At 26.9% G+C, this 24,623-nt stretch overlaps 1 protein-coding gene across 1 annotated transcript in view; it reads right to left on the bottom strand.

Annotated features, from left to right (window-relative positions):
- Positions 1–15,764, bottom strand: part of LOC129963661 (transport and Golgi organization protein 1 homolog) — a 37,621-nt gene extending 21,857 nt beyond the window's left edge. The window contains exons 1-7 of the mRNA XM_056078158.1: positions 15,582–15,764; positions 12,454–12,587; positions 9,971–10,057; positions 7,890–8,058; positions 5,400–7,240; positions 4,331–4,459; positions 2,511–2,538 (exon numbers count right to left, since the gene is read on the bottom strand). Coding sequence (XP_055934133.1) covers positions 2,511–2,538; positions 4,331–4,459; positions 5,400–7,240; positions 7,890–8,058; positions 9,971–10,057; positions 12,454–12,587; positions 15,582–15,696 — 2,503 coding nt within the window. The 5' untranslated portion in view covers positions 15,697–15,764. The remainder of the gene's footprint in view (positions 1–2,510; positions 2,539–4,330; positions 4,460–5,399; positions 7,241–7,889; positions 8,059–9,970; positions 10,058–12,453; positions 12,588–15,581) is intronic.
- Between the last annotated feature and the right edge of the window lie 8,859 nt (positions 15,765–24,623).

Raw genomic sequence — 24,623 nt, 5'->3', positions numbered from 1 at the left:
CAATTCACTAAAATTAGAAATTAAAGAAATTTATAAAATATATTTGTAAATAAGATAAAATTCTTGGAACCAAGATTTCAAACCAATTATTCAAAAAATAAATGCATAACCCAAATTTTAATTCATTCCTTATAGCAGCCAAGAAATTTAAATGTTTTGCTTGTTCCAAAAGGGAGTATGAACCTACTGATTTTGACATACTTAATTCAAAAATAAAAATAAAAAACCTGGATTAGCTCAGATTTATAAAATATATTACTTATTATTAAAATAAAATTATCAAAATTCATATGATGTCATATAGGATATTTGTAACATAAGAATTAAAAGATATTCTTCTAATTATTACAAACATTATGAAACTGATAAAAATAAAAACAGCTGAATATTAGTATCATATACAATATGTCATTACTGCACTCTCTATATGAATCATGAGATGTTACATGCAAGATATTCCAGTTGTATTCTACTAATGCTGATGGCCTCCATTTGCCTTTATAGCATCTCTTGATATCAGACAAGTAGTGAATAAAAAAACAGCACCCAAATTTATTACTTACAGAATAACAATTATTAGAGAAAAATTCAATGAGAAGATGTAAACTTTTAAATTTCATGAAACATTTGTTTCTTTCAACTACTGATAAAGTGTTGTTGCCTAAGTTTTATAACATATATGCGATACCAATGTTTTATCCTGATTGACAAATTTGTAACTGAAATATAGTTTGTAAAAGGTACTAAACAATAACAGAATATTACAAGAATAGTAATATTTTGTTTTTGTGAAACAAATATGACTTCTCCATAAATTTAATAATTCTCATACCATCAAGGTAACATGTCAAAAATACATTCATGTACTGATAAAAAGGAGAAAACAAGATCTATAAATCTTTCACATACCAATAATATAAAATTTCATAGAGAATAGTATATAATGATATAATGTTCTGATAGTATTTGAATCTGGTGACTGCTGTTTGAACTATATGTGGCTGATAATGACATATGTTTGGAGCAGAAAGCAAAGCAAATAAGTACCAAGAGATTATGCCTAATAGTTAAGATTCTGATTCAGCATCCTTAAATTAATAATATTCCGCAATTTTGCTTTCTGCAACTTTTTAATCATTGACCAATGTTATCACATAGGGGACATCCATTTGCCTATGTATCATGAATGAACCACTCTAAATTAAGTTAATTTTGCATTATATTTTCAATCTAGAGATACAGTTTTATATTTACAACTTGGGGAATAAAAATTTCCATGATAGAAATATTACCTGTGTTTTCCGCTGCAAAAATAAAAAGGGCTATACTTAAAATTTAGAATGTAATCAATATATAATAATCAGATAAATTATTTAAACTAACACCTGGCTCCTCAAAATACAATAATAAGAGGCAGGGAAGGGGGACTTTTTTTAAATTTTATTTTAGCAAGGATTTTAAACCATAATAATCACATAAAAGTGAGGCAAAATTTCATAGATTTATAAAACACACATTTTTTTCTTGTATAATATTGTGCCTTCTCACAATACATTTGATATATTGATGAATTGTCCCTAATGTTATTTTACAAAGATGCCAGTATAACATTTCATTCTACAGAGACTATATATGCAATCATAGAATTTTAATTTTAAACTTAATGACTGCTAAAAAAAGATAATAAAATGATAGGGAAATGCTTTATTGTTAGAAAATAAATTGAAAATGGAGGTGAATAATAGTATATCATATTTGTTAATTTCACCAATGCATATAATTAATTCAGATTGACAAATAACTTTAAACCTCAGAAGAAGCGTATGGTTACGCAAACATTTATTTATCATTTTAGAATGAGATTTATTTACTGTAATGACTTTATTTGATTAGAGCAAAAACTGGGTACAATAAAATTGATTATGAAAATAGCAATATTTAATAACATTTAATGGTTATCATATTTCAAGACATGTATTATATATTAAGATAAATTAGAATTTATAATTTAAAATTTTCATACTTTTTCTATAAATTGTAAAACGTTTATTTAGCCTGTTTTTAAACATCCCTGAAGTATTCAAAATATTTTACAATTCTCGTATAAAATTTCAAATCATTACTTTTAATACCAAATGCTTTGTTAATTTCTGATACAGTATTTTTCTTTTACACAATTCAAATTCCAAAGCATTCAAATAATTTTTTTTAATAAAAGTAAAAGGCATATTTTACAATTCATTCTTTAAATGAATGACAGAATTCATTTCAGATATGCCATTCATTATATGGAATTATTAAAATATTTCATGGAAGCAAACTGAAAAAATGAAGTTATTTTCGAAGGATTTATGAATAACAATATTACTGAAAAGAAATAGAACATGAATGAGGCATTAGAATATAACAAAACTTCTACTTCAAGCATTTTGATTATAAACTAACAATAGAAATTGTACTAATGAAAAAATTCAAAGCAAATAATTGAAAATGAATTAATTAGAACTTACCAATTAGTTTTTGTTCATTTGATCTTTCCTGCAAGAAGAAAAATTGAAATAGTAAAAAACAATCTAATATTTCCTTCACAAAAATCAGATAAGACATAGCCCTGGAACAAAAAAGGCTGAAATTCATAAAATAATGCATATACCCAACAGAAACAATAAGAAATAAAATATGAGTAATTGAACAATAAAATGAAATAATTCATACAAAAAGTCTTCAAGATGTTAAAAACATTGCAGAGTTATTGCATAAAAAATTAACTTATCTCAAGAATAGTATAATTTCACTCTAAAAAAATCTAAAATTTTGCATTTCAGCAGAAATGTGTCATATTTTCAAAAAATATTTTACAGTAGTAGTAGTAGTAGTAAAATGATACCTAAAACAAACTTTATGCATTAAAAATTTATGACAAAAAAATCAAAGAGTGATTACTTTTTAGAAGTACACAGGTGAAGTGAAATGTTTATAGCTTATTTTGGTTTGTTTTTAAAAAATAATTTAGACTTAATTATTTTTTTTTTTTTTTCATGAATTTCCTAAAAATACTGCCAGTTTAATTTAGGCTACAAAAAGGTAGTAAAAAAAATCAGGATATGAAAATAATTTATTCAAACTTTACTTAACTCTTTTTTTTAAAAAAACAAAGGTAGTTAAACAGAAACAAAGATTTTGACAGAATGTACGTAGCTTTTAAATTCTATTTCAATTTTTCTTTTAGATTTGGTTTTTGATATAATGAACTAATGAAATACAGGAAACAAAATTTTCTTTAAAAAAAATGCATTGAGTTTCTGATGCACAGTCACTATTGAAATATTCTTGAAAAATAAACTTTTTCTTCAAAATTTTAGTCATTAGAGCAAGGTCTGAAGAATATGGTAAAAATGGTTGATGAATGAATATAATGCTTTTTCTACTTTTGTTCATGATATTCAGCAGAAGTTTTGATAAAGATAATTTATTTAAGAACATAATTTTATACATTTTGCTTAATAGTTTATAAAGCAAATTGTATGCAATTAAAAATGTATACAATTATGCTCTTGTCTTTACAATATAAATTTACATATATACAAAAATAAATTCGTATATCCATATGCTACATATTCATATGTCTTGTATCTGTTTTAATTCACAACTTTTACTATGGAACTGATGAATATTGTTCTAGCACTCCTTTTTCTTAAAATAAGAAACATATTTTAAAAAACTTATAACTCCTTAAAATCATACCACCGTTATTAATCTTTACTCTCATAAATATGATTTGTATTTCAAATCAATATATGTAATATATAACTGATAAGTAATGACAAAAAATGATAAAAATATTTAACATATTTAATTTTTGATTCTGGAAACTTTATAATATTTTCTATAATTCTTATTTATGTTCAGAATTGTAAAATAAAATTTTAGAACTATTCTTTTATATTTATAACACATATTATGCTACTGTTTGACTAATAATAAAATAGTAAACACTTTTAAAATATACACTGTGTTTTATTATTTCACGATTTCAACACCTATAATATATATAATTACACATTTTAAATGTAAATGAAACTTTTTATGCAGCGATCCCTTGATTACCTTACCCTGCATATCACTAACTATGTTTTGTCATTCACCTCAGCCCCCCCCTCCTTCAGCCATCCAATAGTCACACATCAATTGTCACAGGATTCTGGCACAGATTAATTTACGATTAAACAACTGCTGTAGAAATTTTCTTTAAAATATTATTTAAGGATAAAGCTTAGATTTAATTATATCAAAATATTATTATATTTTAAATAAATTTACGATTGCTTACCTGTAAACAAAAAAATGCAATAATCAAGATTAAAGAAGGTACAGCACATAGTGCAGTAAAAACAGGAACTCTAGGAGAGATGCCCTTGCCTTCAAGATCCATAAGAACTGAATAAAGTGGTTCTGGAGTCTGAAACATGTTAAATTAGCAAAACTTTAATAAGTCAGGCAAGGAAATTTTCAAAAACTAAAATGAAAGTATCTGAAAAAATGTACTTTACTCAAAAAGCAAGACCAACTTAATATATTTTCATTTTAAAAAACACATTTGGATACATTTGAAGGGAATGTCTTATATTTTTTTTCTGTTATCTAAAATATTCAGCTTGAAAAGAAAGACTTTATTATAATTTAAATATTAAGGCCAAAATTAACTATATCAATTTTATCATTTCAAAATTAAATATGTTTCTAACAATAGGCAAAAGATGTATAAATTTTGCACATCTGATTAATGGTCTTAAGAAAGAATGTTTTTGAATCAAGCATTTTCCTATACAGTGAAAATTTATAAGACAGGATGCTAAACATCAAGTATGCCATAGTGCAAAAAAAAATAAATAAATAAATAAAATAAAATCATATTCAGATTTTTTTCCCACTAAAAAGAAAGAAAAAAAAATCAAGGGAAGGAAATGACAGGAAATCAGTTTCCTCTCTAAACACGGCACCTAAGAAATGAAAGGTCCAAAGATCTTTTGAAATCTCAATCTTGCATTTAAGAAGGATCCTATCCTGTAAAGGGAAGGCAATAAAACAGATTAAAAAGTTTATATGTTAAATGTTTAACTGTAAATATTTGATTATAATATTCCACATCAGAGTTAATTCAGTGGCTTCAGTTTCTGCATGTACACCAATTCTTTTCAATATAATTTTTTAAACTATTATTGACAACTTAGATATCTGCTCTCATCAAAAATGATTTGCATGCATGTGCATCCAGTTTATTTATATAAAAACGTTGGCAAATGCAAGTAGATTATTTAAATATTATTTGTATATGGAGAGGAAAAATATTTCAAGCAGAAAGGGACTACCATAAGAATCTTAAGTGAAAAATAACTCACCCATGATAATACAACATCAACAAATGATCTAATGACCTCAATGGTATTATCAATATAATCATAGAAATCAAATTCAGAGCTAGAAACATTTCCTCCATCTTCATCTAATATTTCAGGGTTCTGGCTATCTTTAATTTCTTGTTCACCTTTCAAGTTACGAATCTGATATGCATTTAAATATCCATTCTGTTCCGATTCACCCAATTCAGAAATATTCAATATTTTCTCCAAATCGCTGTTTTGCTCTTTATCTAATGATGTATCTGTTTCATTAATATTTTCAGGGTGAAATGTTTCTTCTTCATTATCAAAAAAGAGTCCACTTTTGTCATAATCACTTTCAGTATCACCAATTGTTGAATCATCAATTGTCACATCTATCACCTCTATAGTTTCCTCTTTATCTTCCACTGTGTTATTTGGCGCTAAATTTGATGAGCTTACAAAATCAGGTATAGATGATTCTTTAAATTTATCAGTAGTGGAAACCTCATCACTTACTACAACATCTGGCATGACAATTGTTTTCTGTGTATCTTTATTAAAATTACTTTGAGAAGAATCAGGGTATGCAGTACTTTGATGATATTCTTTAGATACTTTTGATTCAGTTATAGTTTCTGAACTTATATCTTGAGTATTACTAGTCTGTTCAACTGTTTTTTGAATAACTGATTGCAGTGCCTCCTGTGGAAATGGTGAAGGTGCATTCACTTGTTTTCCAGAATGCTGAGAATTTGGCACTTCCTCGACTGATGAAGATGGTAACTCTTTAGAATCATTCTCATCTGAGGTTTCACTTTCAGCTTCGTTATCTGACACTTCACCACTATCATCACCTTCTTCATTATCCTGAACAACTTCAGATGCTGTCTGCTGAGAAGATTCTTTAACAGCTGGTGGTTGTTGAATCTGAGAACTACTATAAAATTGATTATTTGATGATGGATATTCAGCTTTTTCTTCTGAAGATGCAATCTGAGATGGTACAGTTGAATGGTGATGTCCAAAATTTTGATTCACTTCAGTCCCAGAACTGGAATAACCTAACTGACTAGATTGTCCAGAACTGGAATAATCTAACTGACTAGATTGCCCATAAGTACCTTGTGCTCCTTGTCCAGAATGTGAATGACTAGGGTAGAGATTTGCACCTTCTCCATGAAAATAAGCTATCAATTCACCTTCATCATAACCTTGCGCCTTAAGAGCAGCAATTGTGCCTGAAATATCTATTTGAGGTCTTTCATTTTGTGAAGCATATGAAGACATATATTCATAAGATGCTTTATCTACATACTGACTTGAATATTGTGCTGAAACTGACCCATCAGGTGAATACTGAATTTTATCTGCATAACTTGAATGAGAGCTTTCCACCTGTGGACTATGAACATAATTTTGTGCTTCATTATTTGCTGTATTACTGGCATACATTTGATTACTATGAGAATTTTGGGCATATTGCATATTACTTTGCACTTGTGGTGAAAATGATGTTTGGAGTTTATTAGAATACTGAGATGATTGATATTCATTGGGATATGCAGATTGAGAATACTTTTCAGGTGCAATATTTTGGTATGTAGCTTGCTGTTGATTTCCACTTGTATATGTAGAGTCAGCATATTGTTGATGAGGTGCAGTATTTTGGTATGTACCTTGCTGAACACCAGAAGAATAAGATGAAGCTGAATTCTCTGGTGTACTATAAATATGACTAGTAGATTCCCAAGAATTGGGTTGTTGAGCAACATTTGATGTCTGTGAAGTCACAGTAGCTTCAACATGACTACTTATCACATGAACATGGGGAGATGCATAAGAGCTTTCACCAGCCCCTAAAAAAAATTAGAAATGTATAAAAAATTTTATAAATGAATTGCAATCTAACAGCAAATCATTATAATTAACAGATTAGGAATGTTTTTGATAAATAAGTAATATACACTATTATATAGTTTTAAAGATAACATGCGCTAAGTCTCTCTCTCTCTCTCTCTAGATAGACAGATTTTTAAATAAGAAGTGTTTGGGGGGCTCTAAGGCCCATAATTGATGAAGAATTGTGCAAATTTTTCCTAAGTTTTGTTATAAAAACAATTGAAGTAGATAGAATTCCTATAAGGATTACTTAAAAATGAAAAAAAATATGCTTACAATTTTTTAATACAATTATAATTATAAAAAATGGGACAAGTAATGAAACCGATACAAAATTTTAGTTACTGTAATCTCCATATACACAAAATTAACATGTATATCATTGTAACTAATTATGTTAATAGATGTAAAATAAAGCTATGCAGTTTACAAATATTACACTTGATTTTGATAAATCAATACCATAATTTAAAGTCACTTACAATTTGAAATCATATCATTCATTTTCAAACATATACTAAAAAAAGTATCTTTTTAAGACAATCAATGATACTGACAAAAAGATATGGAATTAAAATTCAGATTTTTTTCAAAATGCATACTTACAATTACCGCCAGGATGATACCGATAACTCTCTGAAGGAATATTAGAATGATAGTTTTGTTCATGAGAGTATGAATCAGGTGTGACATGATGAATAACTTCCTGACGAGACATTGAAACATGAAGCTGATTAGCCCCTTGATTTTGATTTCCAGTATGAGTATACATATACTGAAATAGAAAAATAATTATTATTACATTATTAAAAATATGTTTAAAAATATTTAATAACTAAATATGTATTAAAATTCTTGCTCAATAGTAATACTTTAAAGTAGACAATATGAGTAATAACTTTTTCAAATTCTTTCAAAACACAGACTAAATTTAACTTCACGAACATTTCAAAACATATTAATTTTTTGTCCATAACCATCTTCACAAGCCGAATCAATTTAACAATTTATAATAAAAAATAATTCATTTAAAATTTTACACTGAAACAAAATTTAAAATGTAAAATATTATACACTTTAAAAATTTAGAATAAAAAAAGAATTAAAATTTGAATTGAATAGTGGCAAATCATGTTTAAAATTCAACTGTGAGCAAGGTTTGAAGATTTTAATTGATGATACATATATTTTGATTTTTCAGAAAAATATAAAATCAAATGAAAGCAAGTCACTGGAATTTGGAAGCTGAAATGTAGTTGATTCGAAACAATCTAACAGATATCTGACCAGAAGACAGCCAGATTCTATAGAAAGCATTAGTAGAAGTTCATTTGAAACCAATAAGAACAGAATCCCTAAAACTTCCTTGCATGAACCTTAAAAAAAGTGTTATACTTCTATAAAAATACTGAACTTTAGATAAGATTGTGAATGTACTGAGTGTTCAAATGTTTATTTTCAAACAACTACATAAGTAAAATAGGGAGGTGAGAGACAGAGTCTGCATTTTGATGCTTTATCTTCAACCAATATCAAAATTTTATTATTACACAGAGTTACAAGTTTAGTAACAAAATCACACATTAAATTTCATTTATCTAAGTTGCTGCAATTTCAAGACATTCACTAATTAATATTGTTAAAAATATGAATTAAAGATATAATTATAAGTTTAAAAATGAAATGCTCTTAGAAAATATGGTCACTAATTTGGGATTAATTTACCATAATCAATTATTGATTTTGTTTTAGAATTATTTAGTTTCAATTTGTTACTATTTATAATTTCTACATAATCGAATATTTGCAAAATATTTTGGAATTTAAGAAATTTTGTTTATTTACAAATGCAAATCAATAAATCAAATATTAATTATTAACCAAATTTAAAAAAAAATTAAAATCAAATATAAAACCAATTTGTAAAATTATTCAATATTAAAACTGAAAATCTATTGTATATCATTGGTATTCAAATATTCTTTTATATAAATATAATAAGAGAAATAAATCATACAAAAAAAACAGCAAAAAAAAAAAAATACTTGGAAAATAAAAGCATTTTAAAATCAGTCTATCCTTTATCACTCACAATGCCTTGATATTACAAAATTCATACTGGTACAAATAAATTATATTAAAAGTTAGTAAGCAACCAATGTTTTATCAAAAATGTTTAAATTTAAGTTACTTCACAATAATAGAAAATAATTTTATTATTTGAAACTTTAAATCAACATAGATTATATCTAAAGATATTCTGACAAGAAAATTTGAAAATATTTTTGCATTTTTTTTTATTTTTTAAGATTAATGAAGAAAAAACTGTATCCTTTTGTATCAAATTCTCTTGTCCCTTTTCTTCTGATTAGTATAGAATTAAGCAATGGCATAGATTTATATATACCATATATATTGGTAGATTTAGTTTAGTACTACAAATTTTACACAAAAAAACTAGAATTGGTCATGTTCACCAAGTACATGGAGGGAAATGAAAATAAAGCAATTAACATAATTAAAGGCTTATAACAAATTTCTTCCAAAACTATTTATGCTAACAAAATAATACATGAATTTTTGGATACTTTTCAACAGTAATGCAATATTAATACTTCTTTTTTTTTTAATCTTATTCTAATTCTATTCTTTTAGAAATGTAACTATTTCATTTTGGGAATACTTACTTCTACAACAGCTGGAACCAAATCTTTCACAAAACTACGCTGCTCTTGTACAACATTTTTTGGAACATAGCCTTTCTGACCATTGATCTAAATTATAAAAATATGTATTGCAAAATATATCTGATTCACAAATGCTTTACTTCCATTCAATATATTAACATTTTGAGCAAAATATTTAATTTCAAAATAGTTAAAATTAAAATTAACTAATAAAATCCTTATTAAAAAATTTAGTAATAAAGAAAGAAAATATAGTCATAAAATAAAAATGAAAAAAAAAAAACTTTATGTGTCTGTCCATATGCATTAAGCACGAATATATTCCATATAGTGCATTTATATGTTATGCTTGTCTGAATGCATCATGAATTTATGTTTGTGTGCATCATGTCTATTTGCATTTCTGTCATATATTTGTGGCATGCATTTATTCATGTGTGTTTGCAACTATGAATATGTAATGATTATATAATATAAGCTATATTATATATATATATATATATATATATATAGCTTAAGTGTTTTAAGTTGGAAAGAATGAGGAACAGAATGAACTATGAACATTTACTGAATATATATACATATCAAACTGTTTTAAGCTAAAGAGAATGAGGAGTAGAATGAATAAAAGATATACAATTTAAATATAAAATATACAGAATTAAAAAAAAAAAAAAATTGTCACCTTAAATTCTATAGCATACTTTTTTTTTATCATAGAATTCATATGGAGGAATAAACTTAATTTTATAACATATGTAAATTTGCATAATAAAGTAATATACAACATGCATAGCATAACACATTTGTAGAAATATTATAACTTTCAATCTTTTTAACAAATATTATTTATTAGCATAGAAATTCTATCATTCTACATGCCTTCAAATCGATAGATAAATTACTTTTTTTATGTTTCATCTGCTCTTTCAGACAAAATAAAGTAGTTTTGGCATTTTGACAAATATGAATATGATGGGAGCAGGTGCAGTTCATTTTCAAAACAAATATTTTTGTTAGAATTGTTTACTCACCAAATATATTGAAAGTAAAAGGGACATTTTATGAGCGGAACATTATGAAAAGAAATGGGGGGAAAAAAACATCGAAATTAAAGTTTTTAGGACAAATATCAAGTTACTAGGGAAAAAAAATTCATATTCTTACAAAAGTTTTCTAACTTAAAATATTCAATCCTTTTGAATTTCAAAATAAAAAATAAAAAAAAATGTAACTATCTAAAAACTATTTAAAAATCATTGATGAAATTAAAAAATAATTATGATTTTTAATACAATTATCAATATTTTCATACAAATAATTGTAACATTTTATTATGAAAATAATATTTGAAAGTGGAGATGGGAGATCAGGCATTTAACCATGAATTTTCAACAAAAGAAATACAAAATGCATTCCTAATCAGTTTTAACAGACATAAATAAATAAACTGAGTTTGAATACTGACCTATAATTAGTAAAATGTTTCAGGAAAGATATTCATATGGTTTGAAGAAAAAATTTTACAACAATAACACAATTTTGGTGGCTATTTTTGAAACTTCAGGTCTTCAAAATTTAATTCTATATTTTATCAAGTTTAATTAAAATAGAATATATTCTTTTATTCATTTATAAATTGAAAGAATTATGTATTTTTTTGCAAACACTTTAGGAATTTAAATGTTAACCAGTTAGTCTGATCCTTTTAATAATTTTTTCAGCTATGAATAAAAATTAGATACTCTAACTTAATAAATATTACATATTTCTTTTTAGAATTGTTCCATCCCTCTTAAAGTCTCATAAGGAATCATTTGGCTCAAAAGCAAATAATTTTTATCAACATTAATATTTTTTAAATTGTCAGAATCAAAATTCTTACAGCTCTAGATAGAAATTAATTGTTTTTTCATACCTAAATTGAGAATTCAATCAAGGTTTTCAAGATTGGCAGATATATTAAAGGTCACTTTTAAATTTTGCATCTGTTTTTTTAATGTAAAGCTTTGTAAGATGATCTAATGAATTCAATAAAAAGTAAATAAATAAATTATATTCACAAAAGAAACTTCTATATTTGGAAATATTTATAACAAAAAGCTTTTGCTTAAACTTATGAAAGGAATAAACTCTCTTATAAGATTTAAAAATATCAGTATTCACGTTGGACCAATTTATAAATATAATAATTGTAAACAAAATCTACTGACAAATGATTGTAGAAATGAAAAGTCAGGTATCAAGATAAAAAGTTATTCTTCTTGAAATTTTTATATTTCACTTTCAAAATTGACTTTTTTATAAAAAGAAAAGGCACAAAACTTTTTTTTAACTCTGGATTAAATAAGTTCGGAATGAATTAAGACTATATAACCCAAATTTAATCAAGTATATAATATTATGGTAGATATTTTTCAGTTTAAATATTAAAATCTGAATTATTTAATATAAAGAATTTAAATTGCTGTGCATATACATACCATAATACCTAGCAGATGTTTCTTTTCTCCATAATCTTTCACATAAATGTCAAATACTTGCTTTACATCAATTTTCATTCTATCATGTTCACCAGGTGCATATCGCAATATAGCCATGCCTTGCCCAATGGGTTCTTAAAAAAGAAAAGAGAATGAGCATTTAATTTAATTATAAAATATTTTACTTCAACATAAACTTTAGATAAGGCATCTAGCAAATAATAAAAAGGAAAAAAAAAATGATTTCATGAACTTTGTTTATCATTGGATATTTGAGACTAATTAAATCGAAATTACAATTTTAAATTTCTACACTTAAGTGCCCCTGAAAATGAATGACAATTTAAATAAGTAAACTAGAATATTAATGCTGATTAAGAATTATTTCTTAAATTATTTGAAAAGATAAGATATTTTTTAAATGAAAAAAAAACACACATATATATTGATAATTTATATTGAATTCTTGACATTAAAAAAAAGAAGTATACAAAGAGTTTGTGACAAAAGATTAGTGTCAATGAAGTACAGTATTGCAAATGTGAACATAGATAAATTCACATTTGCAATAAAATACAAACAGTCAAATATTTCTTTAAAAAATTAATATTTTACTATACATTTTGCAAGAATTCCGATTATGTTTCAGAAAAACCGTTTTTGAATTTCTCTAAAAATTGCTTCTACTGAAGAAAAAAAACTTTATCATAATTTTAATTTAGAATATAGAGAAAATTAAAAGACCATTATTTTCAATAAAGTAGTCTTAAATATGATCTTAATATACTTTTAAAAAGTGGTATATTTAAATAAAATCAAATTTTAAATACAAATAATTGATATTAAAGCTTTTTTTGTGTGTGTGTGTGCAATAGATATCATAGACTTCAATGAAAAATTGGATATACAAAGAGTAAACATTTGTAATTAAAATGTTTTTTTTAAATACATTTTTATATATAGGTATAGTGAACTATATTTCTACATTTTCCTTTATATGAAACGAAATTTAGTTAAGATATTGAAATCTTTTGGATTAAAAACTCAATTTAAAAAAAAGTTAAACAACAGATACAAGGTTTTATTTACTTCATTTAAGAAAATATATTTCTTACTGGAAAAAAAAATTAAAATATTTTTTTAATAAATTATTTTAAAGTTCAATATAAAAACTTCAGAATTTGTATATATTATATTTATATAAGATTTATATTATATTTGTTAAAATTATATTTTGAAAAAGTTATCAGATATTATAAATACAGGATGTCTTAAAACTGCATATCTTTGAATAATTATTTCATAAATAATTAATAACATACATTAAATTTTATAAATTAATAAATAAGAAGGCAAAATCTTATTAAAGTTTGGGAATCCACAATTCTGATTAATTTACTTCATTTATATCTTACAAATATAAATTTTAATACAAAGATTATATGTTTAAAAAATAATTAATTCGCGATACCATGAAAAAATCATCATGCAAACTTATCAATATTTAATTATAAATAGTAGTCTGCATGAGAATCAGAATGGGCCTCTTTCCTGGAAAATACTAGGATTGGTGATTATAAGAATTCATAACAGGAATGTGTTGAAACATTTACAAATGAAAAAATTATCACTTCTGCAGATAGTGGAACCTTTGTAATGCCCTCACAATATGAAGACCAAATTGATGGAACTATTGTAAAAAAACAGTTCGATACAAAGATAGAATTGAACTCTTTCCAAAGCCCAAAAGATAAATTTCATTTTGATAGAATACAACAAACAATATTTATAGTTTGAGACCAGCTACAATCAAAGAATTGATAGCATCCATAGAAAACGAAGACATCTAGATACAAAATGACATATTTAATTTCATTTTCAACAGTCTGTTTTATCAGCAGCACTTGCATAATGCCATTCAATACATCCAATAATTGACAGAGTCCTAAAGACTATATAATTTAATACGGGTTAAGAAGCTTTTTGATTTGGTATTTACCATAAAAGGTTATAATAAGAATTATAAGTAACCATGTTTTGAAATTATTTATACAAATTAAAGAACTAAAAAAAGATAACAGAAAAATTTGAAAAAAAGGATTGATATAGAAAAAAAAAAGCAAGAAAATTGAAATATGCAGTAAAATATAAATATTAAATTACAATCATGAAAAATATTCTATCTGCACTATAAGATTGCTTTATTTTCATTAAAATTTGCACTTAACTTTAAAATTATTTGTAAGAAGCCTATGCGAGCATTAAAAAAGAAAAACAATCTTTGTCTAGAAAAGAAAAAGGCAGTAATAAAAGTAGAAACCTAAGAAATATTATGATTGAAAAGAACTGATGTAAAAAAAAATGATTATTGATTAATTTCAAACTCTAAGGTATCAAGAGATATTTTATGTTATTCTACAAGTGAATCATGCAATATGAAGAAGGAAGTCATTAATTCAAGGAAATATTTTGAACATCAGTATAAAGAAAATGAAATCATTTTGAATAATTAGTGAATATCTTATTACATTCAAAGATGGAATCTTATAAGCATAACTCTGTAATTCAAATACTTTACTTCTAATTTAGAAACATAATATTCATGCATCTTTCATAAATATGGATATAAATATATAAATTAAAGACAACAAAAAATTTTTACATTAACAATTTTTTAATGTAATCAAATTTTACAGGTTTATGAAATATGTTAGTGATATATAATTTTTTTATTCGGTTGATTATGGAATTTCCCAATATCATGGAACAAATAATTTAATGCAAATACTTTCAGAAAGACAAAGAATTAATCAAAAAATATTATAAATTGAATATATTACTTTCAAAATAAGTAAAATACATAAATAGCCTTATTAATGAATTACTTTTATTCACCATACTGTAAAATTTCTTTAAGGATGAATTTTGAAAATTACTTTTCAGGCATCACTCACAAATTGCATCCATAATTTTAGATAGGCTACCTCTTAGAGTACGCCATAATGTTTAGATTTCGCTTTTATTTTTTAAAAAAAAAGTTTGCAAAACCACAATATTTTAGAAAATTGAAAATCTCTTCATTGCCGTTATAATTTGGCAGAGCATGGACTATTAATAAAATTTATTACCTGAACATGTTGGATTAGCACACATGCCATAATAAGGTGTTTCGCTAGCTATAGTGAAAAATGATATAGATGTAATGAAAAAGAATATTAAAATAGTTCTAAATGAAACATCCATGCCAATTCTTTTACACGTCACACAAACAAACCGTACATTTAAAGAAAAATAAACAAGAAAGACTTCTGAAATCGACAACCTTAATTGTGTTGCCAAATCTTAAAGATTTAAAACAAAATCGAAACCAAATGAGGCTTATACGTAACACTATTGAGAGAAATAATAATAATAATAATAATAAATTGAAATATTGAAATTTTTTTTTAAAGAAAAAAATGAAAATTTTACACCAAAATATTAATTTTAAGAAAATTTATGACTTTTTTCTCCCCGATAATAAAGCACAAGCGTTTTCAGCGGCACCTCCGATAGATAGAAAACTTTCACACGGGAACGGCAACCATAGAATCTGCTGACGTGAACCAGCACTGAGGTGCCATTTTCAGTTCCTCACAATCATCACGTTTAATTCTATAAGGCGAGCATCGTTGTTGAAATAGACTTGCTGTTCTACTGTCACCTCGTATTCTATGTTTAGTTCTGCTAGATAGTTATTTTGTAGTTATTTGAATCTTGTAATTATGAATCAAAGTCAGCTCACGAAGACGATACATATGTGTAAACTTCTTCCACCAAATTTCCCTACTGCACTTCTTGATTTTAATTTATAATGCACTAGTTCACATCATGCCAGATTGTTAATATAATCTTATTTCAATTTTAAGTGCGTAAACGTGGTAGTAGAAGCGGAATAACTATAATGCCTTTAATTTCATCTACCGCGCAATATAATACAGAGTGCGTATTATATTTCTTTCTTATATTATTTACACAATAGTGTATATATAATGTATTCGCATAATAATCTACACTAATTATTTTCGTTATATTACCAAGATTTTCAAACTTTTTTTTTACTTTCTACCATACAAATAGGAATCAAAATAAGACCTATAATCATAAAACATTTTTTTTTATTAAAAATCAACGCATTTTAAATCTAATGTTTATGACCAAATAATAAAGCTATTTAAACTTTCATTATTCTTTGCAAATGAAACTTTTATGTTGGTAAAATATAATTATTATATACTAGCCGCCTTTGGCGACCATCCGGTTCGCCAATCTTAATGCTCGTTAAAATTTTAATAATTAAATATTTTATGTAATTCCTACTTTAATAGCTTCTTCATCAAATATTTCAAAGCTTCACATTTTGATAGTCATGTAATTCACTCATAATAATATAAAGTCCTTCAGCCATAACATAATATGTATCTCTCTAATTTTCTGTTAGTTCCGGTAGAATTTATGCTTAAAATTAAAATGGAAATGACTAAACTGCAATTAATATAATAATATTTTTTACTGAAACAAAGCATTTTTTTAATAATATGATTACTGATAATAGAGTCACTGAGAGTTTAAACTTTATGGGCACTAAAGAATATCTTTCTTAAGTTATGTAATATCTCAAGAATTTGTCAACAAAATTTTCTCAGATTCATCATGAACAGATCGATTCATTAACAATGTTTAATTTTAAATGCATCAAACTTTAAGAAAATAAAATGAATCGTTTAAAATAATCGGTCGAAAACAGGTTTAAAAAACTACTTAAAAAACGATGTACTTAGAACTATAAGCATATACAAAAAAATATATAACTAACATAAATACAATTTAATTACAAAAGCATGCAACTAACCTAAAAATAATTAAAATCATCCGTTGGTAACGGTTGTCATGGCAACAATCAGAATGCGCATGCGTGAATTTTCTTCGCCAGTTAGGTAACGCAAATGCGTGAATTTTTCTACGCCAGTTGGAGTAACGCTATGCAGATTATACATTTTTAATTTCCTTTATTCTGTGTTATTTTAATTCAAAAGTACTTCAGAATGAATCTGAAACATGGATTAATTAACAATGTTTAATTTTAAATGCATAAAACATTAAGAAAATAAACAGAATCGTTTGAAATAATCCACCGAAAAGTGTTAACCCTAGCCTCATTGCTGTTGGGAGAAAAAAAAATTGAAGCCTTACTCATTTGGCGGTGGGGAAAATGGAAGATTTTTTTTGGCGGGAAAGTTAGTTTTTAATTAATAATTAAAATTCTAATTAAATTTTCAAAAAAAGGGACCCCAGGTGCACATTCCCGACCTCTAAGGTATACATGTACCAAATTTGATAGCTGTATGTCATACGACCTGGCCTGTAGAGCGCCAACACACACACACACACACACACATTGAGCTTTATTATAAGTATAGATAATGCAGTCAGTAGTCCATAATTACAGATAATGGCAAATATTAAATTTTATTATTCACTACTCGTCTTTGGCGACCAGATGTTTTTTTAGGGGGAGGGGATATTGATTATATTTATACTTAATTAAATTTCTTTCCCCGAAGAAAATATTTTTAAAGCATCAAATTGTGACACATATTTAAGCCATTCTGGTTAGATAGCCTACTTAAATCTATTCTGCATATTTTGTATAAGATATCATGGCACTAGCCCAGTTTAAGTACTTTCTAACTTTACTGTAACTTCACATTCTCATTCAGGTTGTAAAACTGCACAAGTATTAAACAGAAACTTTCATTCTTAATTTTCAATGTAAACAGTTTAAAATACAATCATCAATGAAATCGATAGGTGAAACTTTCCTTTATTGGCTCGAAAAATGCATTTTTTGAAAATGTTTATCTGTTTGGAATAAAAATGATTAAAAAATGCTAAGATAGACAAATTGAATTTGCGGTCTTTACACTAAATTTTCAGATTTCTATCGAATTTTGAGCTAAGTCCATTCAGAGGAATTCTGTCTGTCCGGCTGCTCAAATATAAGTTAACACGATAACTACAAAACGAACAGAACAAGGTGGATAAAATTCGGTATACAGATTTAACGTCTACGGCGCGGTCACCCATAAAATTTTACACAAAATCCAATATAGAAGTTGACCGAATATAGAAGTAGATCCAATATAGAAGTTTTTTTCTATAAATTAAAGCTTATTTTAAATTGTTTACTTAATATGACAAGTATTTCAGATATAGCGTATGAAAAATGGTAGTGTATAAATACATTTATTCGTTGTCTTCTCAGAAATAGATTTGATTCAATGAGTATTAAATTTCGATAATTTAATTGCAGAAAGTTACACAGATGACTTTTGTACTGCACGTCTTTTGGACTGTTCGAGTGCAAGGGAAACCGATAACTATAAAACGAGGAAAGCTAAATGGATAAAATTTTGTATACGTATTTAACATTTAAAGTGTAAATAAATCAAATTTGAAATACATTCATTAAAAGATCAACGGTTTATTTGTCTGTAAATTTGCATGCATGTAAACTTAGTAACTCAAAAACTTAAAAATACTTAGGCAAATGAGATTTATTTCACAGGTTTAGCATTTAAGATGGAGATCGTCGTCGAATTTTGAATCAAATCTCTCAAAGGTTTGACCGTCTATCAGTCTATATTTTTTCCTTGCATGTAAACATGATAACTCAAAAACGCAATGACTTGAATAAATGAAATTTGGAATGTAATCTTATGTCTACAATTATAGCTCCGTGACTAATTTAATTAGTCAATGGAAAATTAATGGATTAATAATCCATCCATTTTAATTAATCCAAGGAGAAAAGTGCTCTAAAATACATATTCGGTTTTTTGTTGGTACTTATATTATTATATTAATCGAATAACGATTTATAATTGCCTCCCTAACCTTCGCCAAATCGCCAAAGTCCACTCATTAATAGGCCCTTCGCCAACGGCATGCTTAATAATGCATAAGTAACGGTTTTCTTTAGTACATTACGAAGCATACAACTTCCATGGGTGAAATTATGAAAATCAAAATCCTCATAATGTTCACAACTTTACCCAAAATCTTTTATGCGAGAGAGGAAGGAGAATAACATCTTTATTAGAGAGAATCTGCAAAAGTTTCGGGTATACTTTCCTGCTCTTTCTGTGTACATGTTATCGTTATTGTAATTAAGGACAAATTTTAAAAAAATAATATAAAAGCAGACGAAAGTGTGGTGAAAGCTTATAAGCCAGTTAACAGCTACGCTACACGAGCAATTGCTTTTGTATTGTGGTCATGTTACACGGTGCGAGCCACAAGGTCCCAGGTTCTACCAATCCGCCACATTGGTGACCTCGGACACTGAACCTTCAACCTTCGTACAGCTGTTGTGGCGCCATCTACCCACAGCAACTCAAAGTCGTCATACTCACTTGACGCTGCAACAGCACCCATTCACCCAGAAACGCTCGCCATAACGCTTAGTGCTACTCAAATGGGTACAGGCGTATTAGGATTGGATTGGGTGTTGAATTTTTATGGCGCAAGAGCCAAAAGTGGCTATGCTGCGCCAAAGCAAGTGGTATGTGTACATTGCCATATGATTATTAAATAAGACATTTCCTCAAGGTTAAAATACAAACAACGTTTTACACTTATAAAAAGAAAGTACAATAAGTTTAAAGGACAGAGATCTTAAAATTATGACTCCAATTATGGAAAAAATTCCTAGAAAATGTTAAAAATCCTTATAGTATTCATATAAAATGGAAAAAATTTATAGCTCTTAAAAATTCAAAGATATTCTTGTGAGGCATTAGATTCAACAGGCGCAGTAGATTCAACAGCTAATACATCACCACTCAACAGCCATATCGTTCGTCTCACCACCGACTCACTGGAGGGAAAGTCTGTGGTGAAAGCTTATAAGTCAGTTTTACAGCTACGTTACACGAGCTGTTGCTTTTGTACTGTGGTCATGTTACTCGGTTGTGAACCACAAGGTCCCAGGTTCTATCCTCGTTCATATCAATTCGCCACACAAGTATAAGTCCTTATTATCCAAAATGTTTCAGATTAGAGATTTGAATTTTTTTTTTTTTTTTATCGTGTTTGTCAATTTTATTATTTTGTTTCGAAAACGGCTATTTTCCCTTGAAAGACGTTTTCCGCAAAGCTTCTTGATTTTCGGATTTTTCATATATTCTGGTAGAGCGGAAATAGCTATATCTGGCATTCCGACAATTTCGAACTTCTTTATTTAAAATATTTAATTTAGATTTCCCATATAAATACTTCTAACAATATTTATTTAATGCTTCATCGGGTAATTTTAATTTCCCTCATATCTATATAACTAAAGACGAGAAAAAAAACCTTTTGATACAGAAAGTGTCTCAGAAATATTTTTGTAATTAAAAATCCTGCAGTAACGGTCAAGTTTGTCTGATATATAAAGAACAAACATAACGAAATCGTGTAATTAGCGGTAAACATACGTTGAAATTTGTTTTCAAATCTATTTCCAGTAAACGATTAATATTATTTGTATGTTTCAAAATATTACCTTCAAGTAGCTATGAATCGTTAAAAATTAATTTTCAAATTTAATTTAATTTTTTTAGCCAGCAAGCTTAGATTAAGTTAATAAGTAAGCAAATATCTTTTTTTATACTGATCGCTTTTATTACTTACTAGCCGCCTTTGGCGACTAGCCGGTCCGCCAATCTTAATGCACGTTAAAATTTTAATAATTAAATATTTTATGGAACTGCCATTTTAATTGCTTCTTCATTAAAATATTTTAAAACTTTAAATTTTAATAGTCATATAATTCACTCATAATATTATAAAAGCCTTCAGTCATAACGTAATATGTATCTCTCTAATTTTCTGTTAGCTCCTGTAGAATTTATGCTTGAAATTAAAGTGGAAATGATTAAATTGCAATTAAAATAATAATATTTTTTTTACTGAAACGAAGCATTTTTTTAAAAATATGATTACTGAAAACAGAGTCGCTGAGTATTTAAACCTTATGGGAACTAAAGAATATTTTTCTTAATTTATCTAACGTCTCAAGAAGTTTCCAACAAAATTTTCTCAGATTCATCATGAAAAGATCGATTAATTAACAATGTTTAGTTTTAAATGCATCAAACACTAAAAAAAAAAAAAAAAAAAAAAAAAACAGAATCGTTTGAAATAATCTGTCGAAAACATATTAAGCCTTCAAAAACAAGTCCGTATCCGTTGAAAATAGCTGTCAACAATCAGAACACAAGAAATTTTTAATTTCCTTTATTCTGTTTTATTTTTACTCAAAAGTACTTCAGAATGAATCTGAAAGATCTATTCATTAACAATGTTTAGTTTTAAATGCATCAAACATTAAGAAAATAAACCGAATCGTTTGAAATAATCAGCCGAAAACCTGTTAAGCCTATCCTCTTTAGCATGGGGAAAAAAACTGAAGCCTTACTCATTTGGCGGTGGGGAAATGAAAAGATTTTTTTGTTGGGAAAGTTAGTTTTTAATTAATAAATAAAGTTTTAGTTAAAAATTAAAAAAAAAGGGACCCCAGGTGCACATTCCCGACCTCCAAGGTATGCATGTGCCAAATTTGGTAGCTGTAGGTTGAATGGTCTGGCCTGTAGAGCGCCAACACACACACACACACACACACACACACACACACACACACACACACACACACACACACACACACACACACACACACACACACACACACACACACAATTGAGCTTTATATAAGTATAGATTGTCAAATGGCAATAGTCAGATGTAAACTAATCACTGTATGAATTCCAGATTGCTTCATTGGGAGATTTTAAAGCAGCATTTAATTCGATGGTTCTCTTAATGAATTAATGGAGTTGCAAAATATTCGAAGTGTTCGGGAGTGCTCATGCCATGTTACCAAAAATCTTAACTGAGTTAGAAGGAAGAAAATGTAAAATATATCAATTTCATTTCCATAGATTTTTTTCTTCAATATTAATAAATATATTTAATTTAATTTGATCCACAATCTATTATAATATTTTCAATGTTAAGATGAAATTCAAATTCGTCCATCAAAACATCAACTTTTGCTAATCATTAACTTCGAAGTAAGTTTCTCACTTCCATTATTTATTTTGTAGTATATGTACTTTTTAATTTGCACGTATAGTAATTTAGAACGATTCAATTCAATCCATGTTTTTCAGTCGTATCTATCTTATCAAAAAGAATTTTTTAAAGAAAAATGTATTGTATATTTGCCATTAAAAGACTAAACATCAGTAATTTGGAATATCAAAGTGGTCACAAAAAGCAACTAATATTTCAATAATAAAGATAAAAAAAGATGAAAGTGTTAGAAATGTTAAAAGCTGTTTGCGAAAAGTGTTCTAAGGATAATCAACTTTTTAGATGCTTGCTGTTGTTGATGCCATTTGACTCCCTTGTGTTTAACACATACTATCTAATTAGACAATTCTTTTTTTCTATTATATCAACCGAAAATCGCAGGTCTGAGATTTTATAGGTAACTTGCCAAAGAGAATATAATGGAATCGATCTGAAAAATTGATAACCAAATAAATTTTTTTCTCCAGATTTTCTTTTCCATCTTTATGGAAAGTCATGACTCCGACAAGTTCCAAGCCCGATTTCATGAAAGATCACTCCATAAAGCTTTGTTCCGACGGCCCGTTGCCTTTACGGATATAGTCGAAAATCTGCCATCTCACCCACTGTAGGACCATTCTCACCTGTGGATGGCGATCGGAAGCTTCCCGCAAACTGTCGGTAAAATGAATAGACTTACCCTCCCCCCCCCCGGAAAATCACAAGTGATGGGGAAGAGGGTAAAATGCGTCGGATTCAAGGTGTGCATAGACCATCGGAATGGGGCTTAAACAAGATTTTGCAATACGCGTGTTGCATTTTACTCCGTGAAAATTATTTGTTTACACATTTTATAAAATTTTAATTGCTGGAATTCTCTTTTTAATAGCAGTTTATATTAAAGTGTATATATGTGTCATTACATGCGAGTATTTAATCTTAGGCCTATTATCGACTCTAAAAAGCTTTTATATTGCCTTTTCTTGACGTTATTAAAAATAAAATTTAATCTCTTAAGAAAGCTAGTATAAATTTTCGAAACTCAATATTTGAGATTAAAATTTTTTTGCCCGAAATTAATTAATTACCGTTAAATATCTTCAAACTTTTTGAGGAAATGAATATAAAATTGCACAACGTAAATGCATTTGTGTTTTAGTTTTTTTCTAGTCTACATATGGAGCATATAAACGCAGGCGTAGGCTTGGATGCAGCAGTTAATCCAGGATAATTTTTTTCATTGTAATGTCTAAAATGATTTTATTTAATTAGGGAGATGAGTGAAAATGTTTATTATTAAGACTGAATAAAAATACTGAATACTGAAACCTGTTTTCGAAAGAAAGAATACTAATTATTGGAAAAAAGTTAACATATTTTTCTAATAGTTGATTTTGTGTTCCAAAAATTAGTAAAAAATTAGTGGATTCAACAATACGTACTCTACACTCGTTCTATAATTTATATATACATAAAAAAATCATCATTAAATATACAAGCTCATTGGTTGTTTAAGTTATAGATTATTACTTATCTGCTAATTTCATTGGGTGGAATATATTATAATGCCTTTATTTTATTTAGAATTTTTAACATTTCAGCATTCAAATTATATTATAATTGACTTGTTTTAAAATAATTTCATTTAGAATAAGCTGTAAGCAAAATAATTTGCTGCATTCATTCGCATGAAAAAAATTCTTTAATTATTCTTGTAAATCATGAAAATAAAATGAAAATATAACTTTTATCAATATTTTGATTTCTTCCAGTCACTTGTAAAAACGATTTCAAGTCTCTTTACACATTACAAGACATATGATTCTTTAAATACTTCTAACAATAATTTTTAATACATGTTCATATTCATTTAATATTTTCTTTAATATTACTTTAAAGCCTAAATTAGATTAAGAGTGTAAGAAAGGTATGCTAATTTTACTAATTTAAAGGCTGAAAATGATTTATTCGTTGTTATAATTGACAATAGCAACTCATAAATAAGCAAAAATAAC

The sequence above is a fragment of the Argiope bruennichi genome, chromosome 1, assembly GCF_947563725.1.
Source record: "Argiope bruennichi chromosome 1, qqArgBrue1.1, whole genome shotgun sequence".
NCBI classification, from domain to species: Eukaryota; Metazoa; Arthropoda; class Arachnida; order Araneae; family Araneidae; genus Argiope; species Argiope bruennichi.
This window is presented reverse-complemented; position numbering and strand designations above follow the sequence as displayed.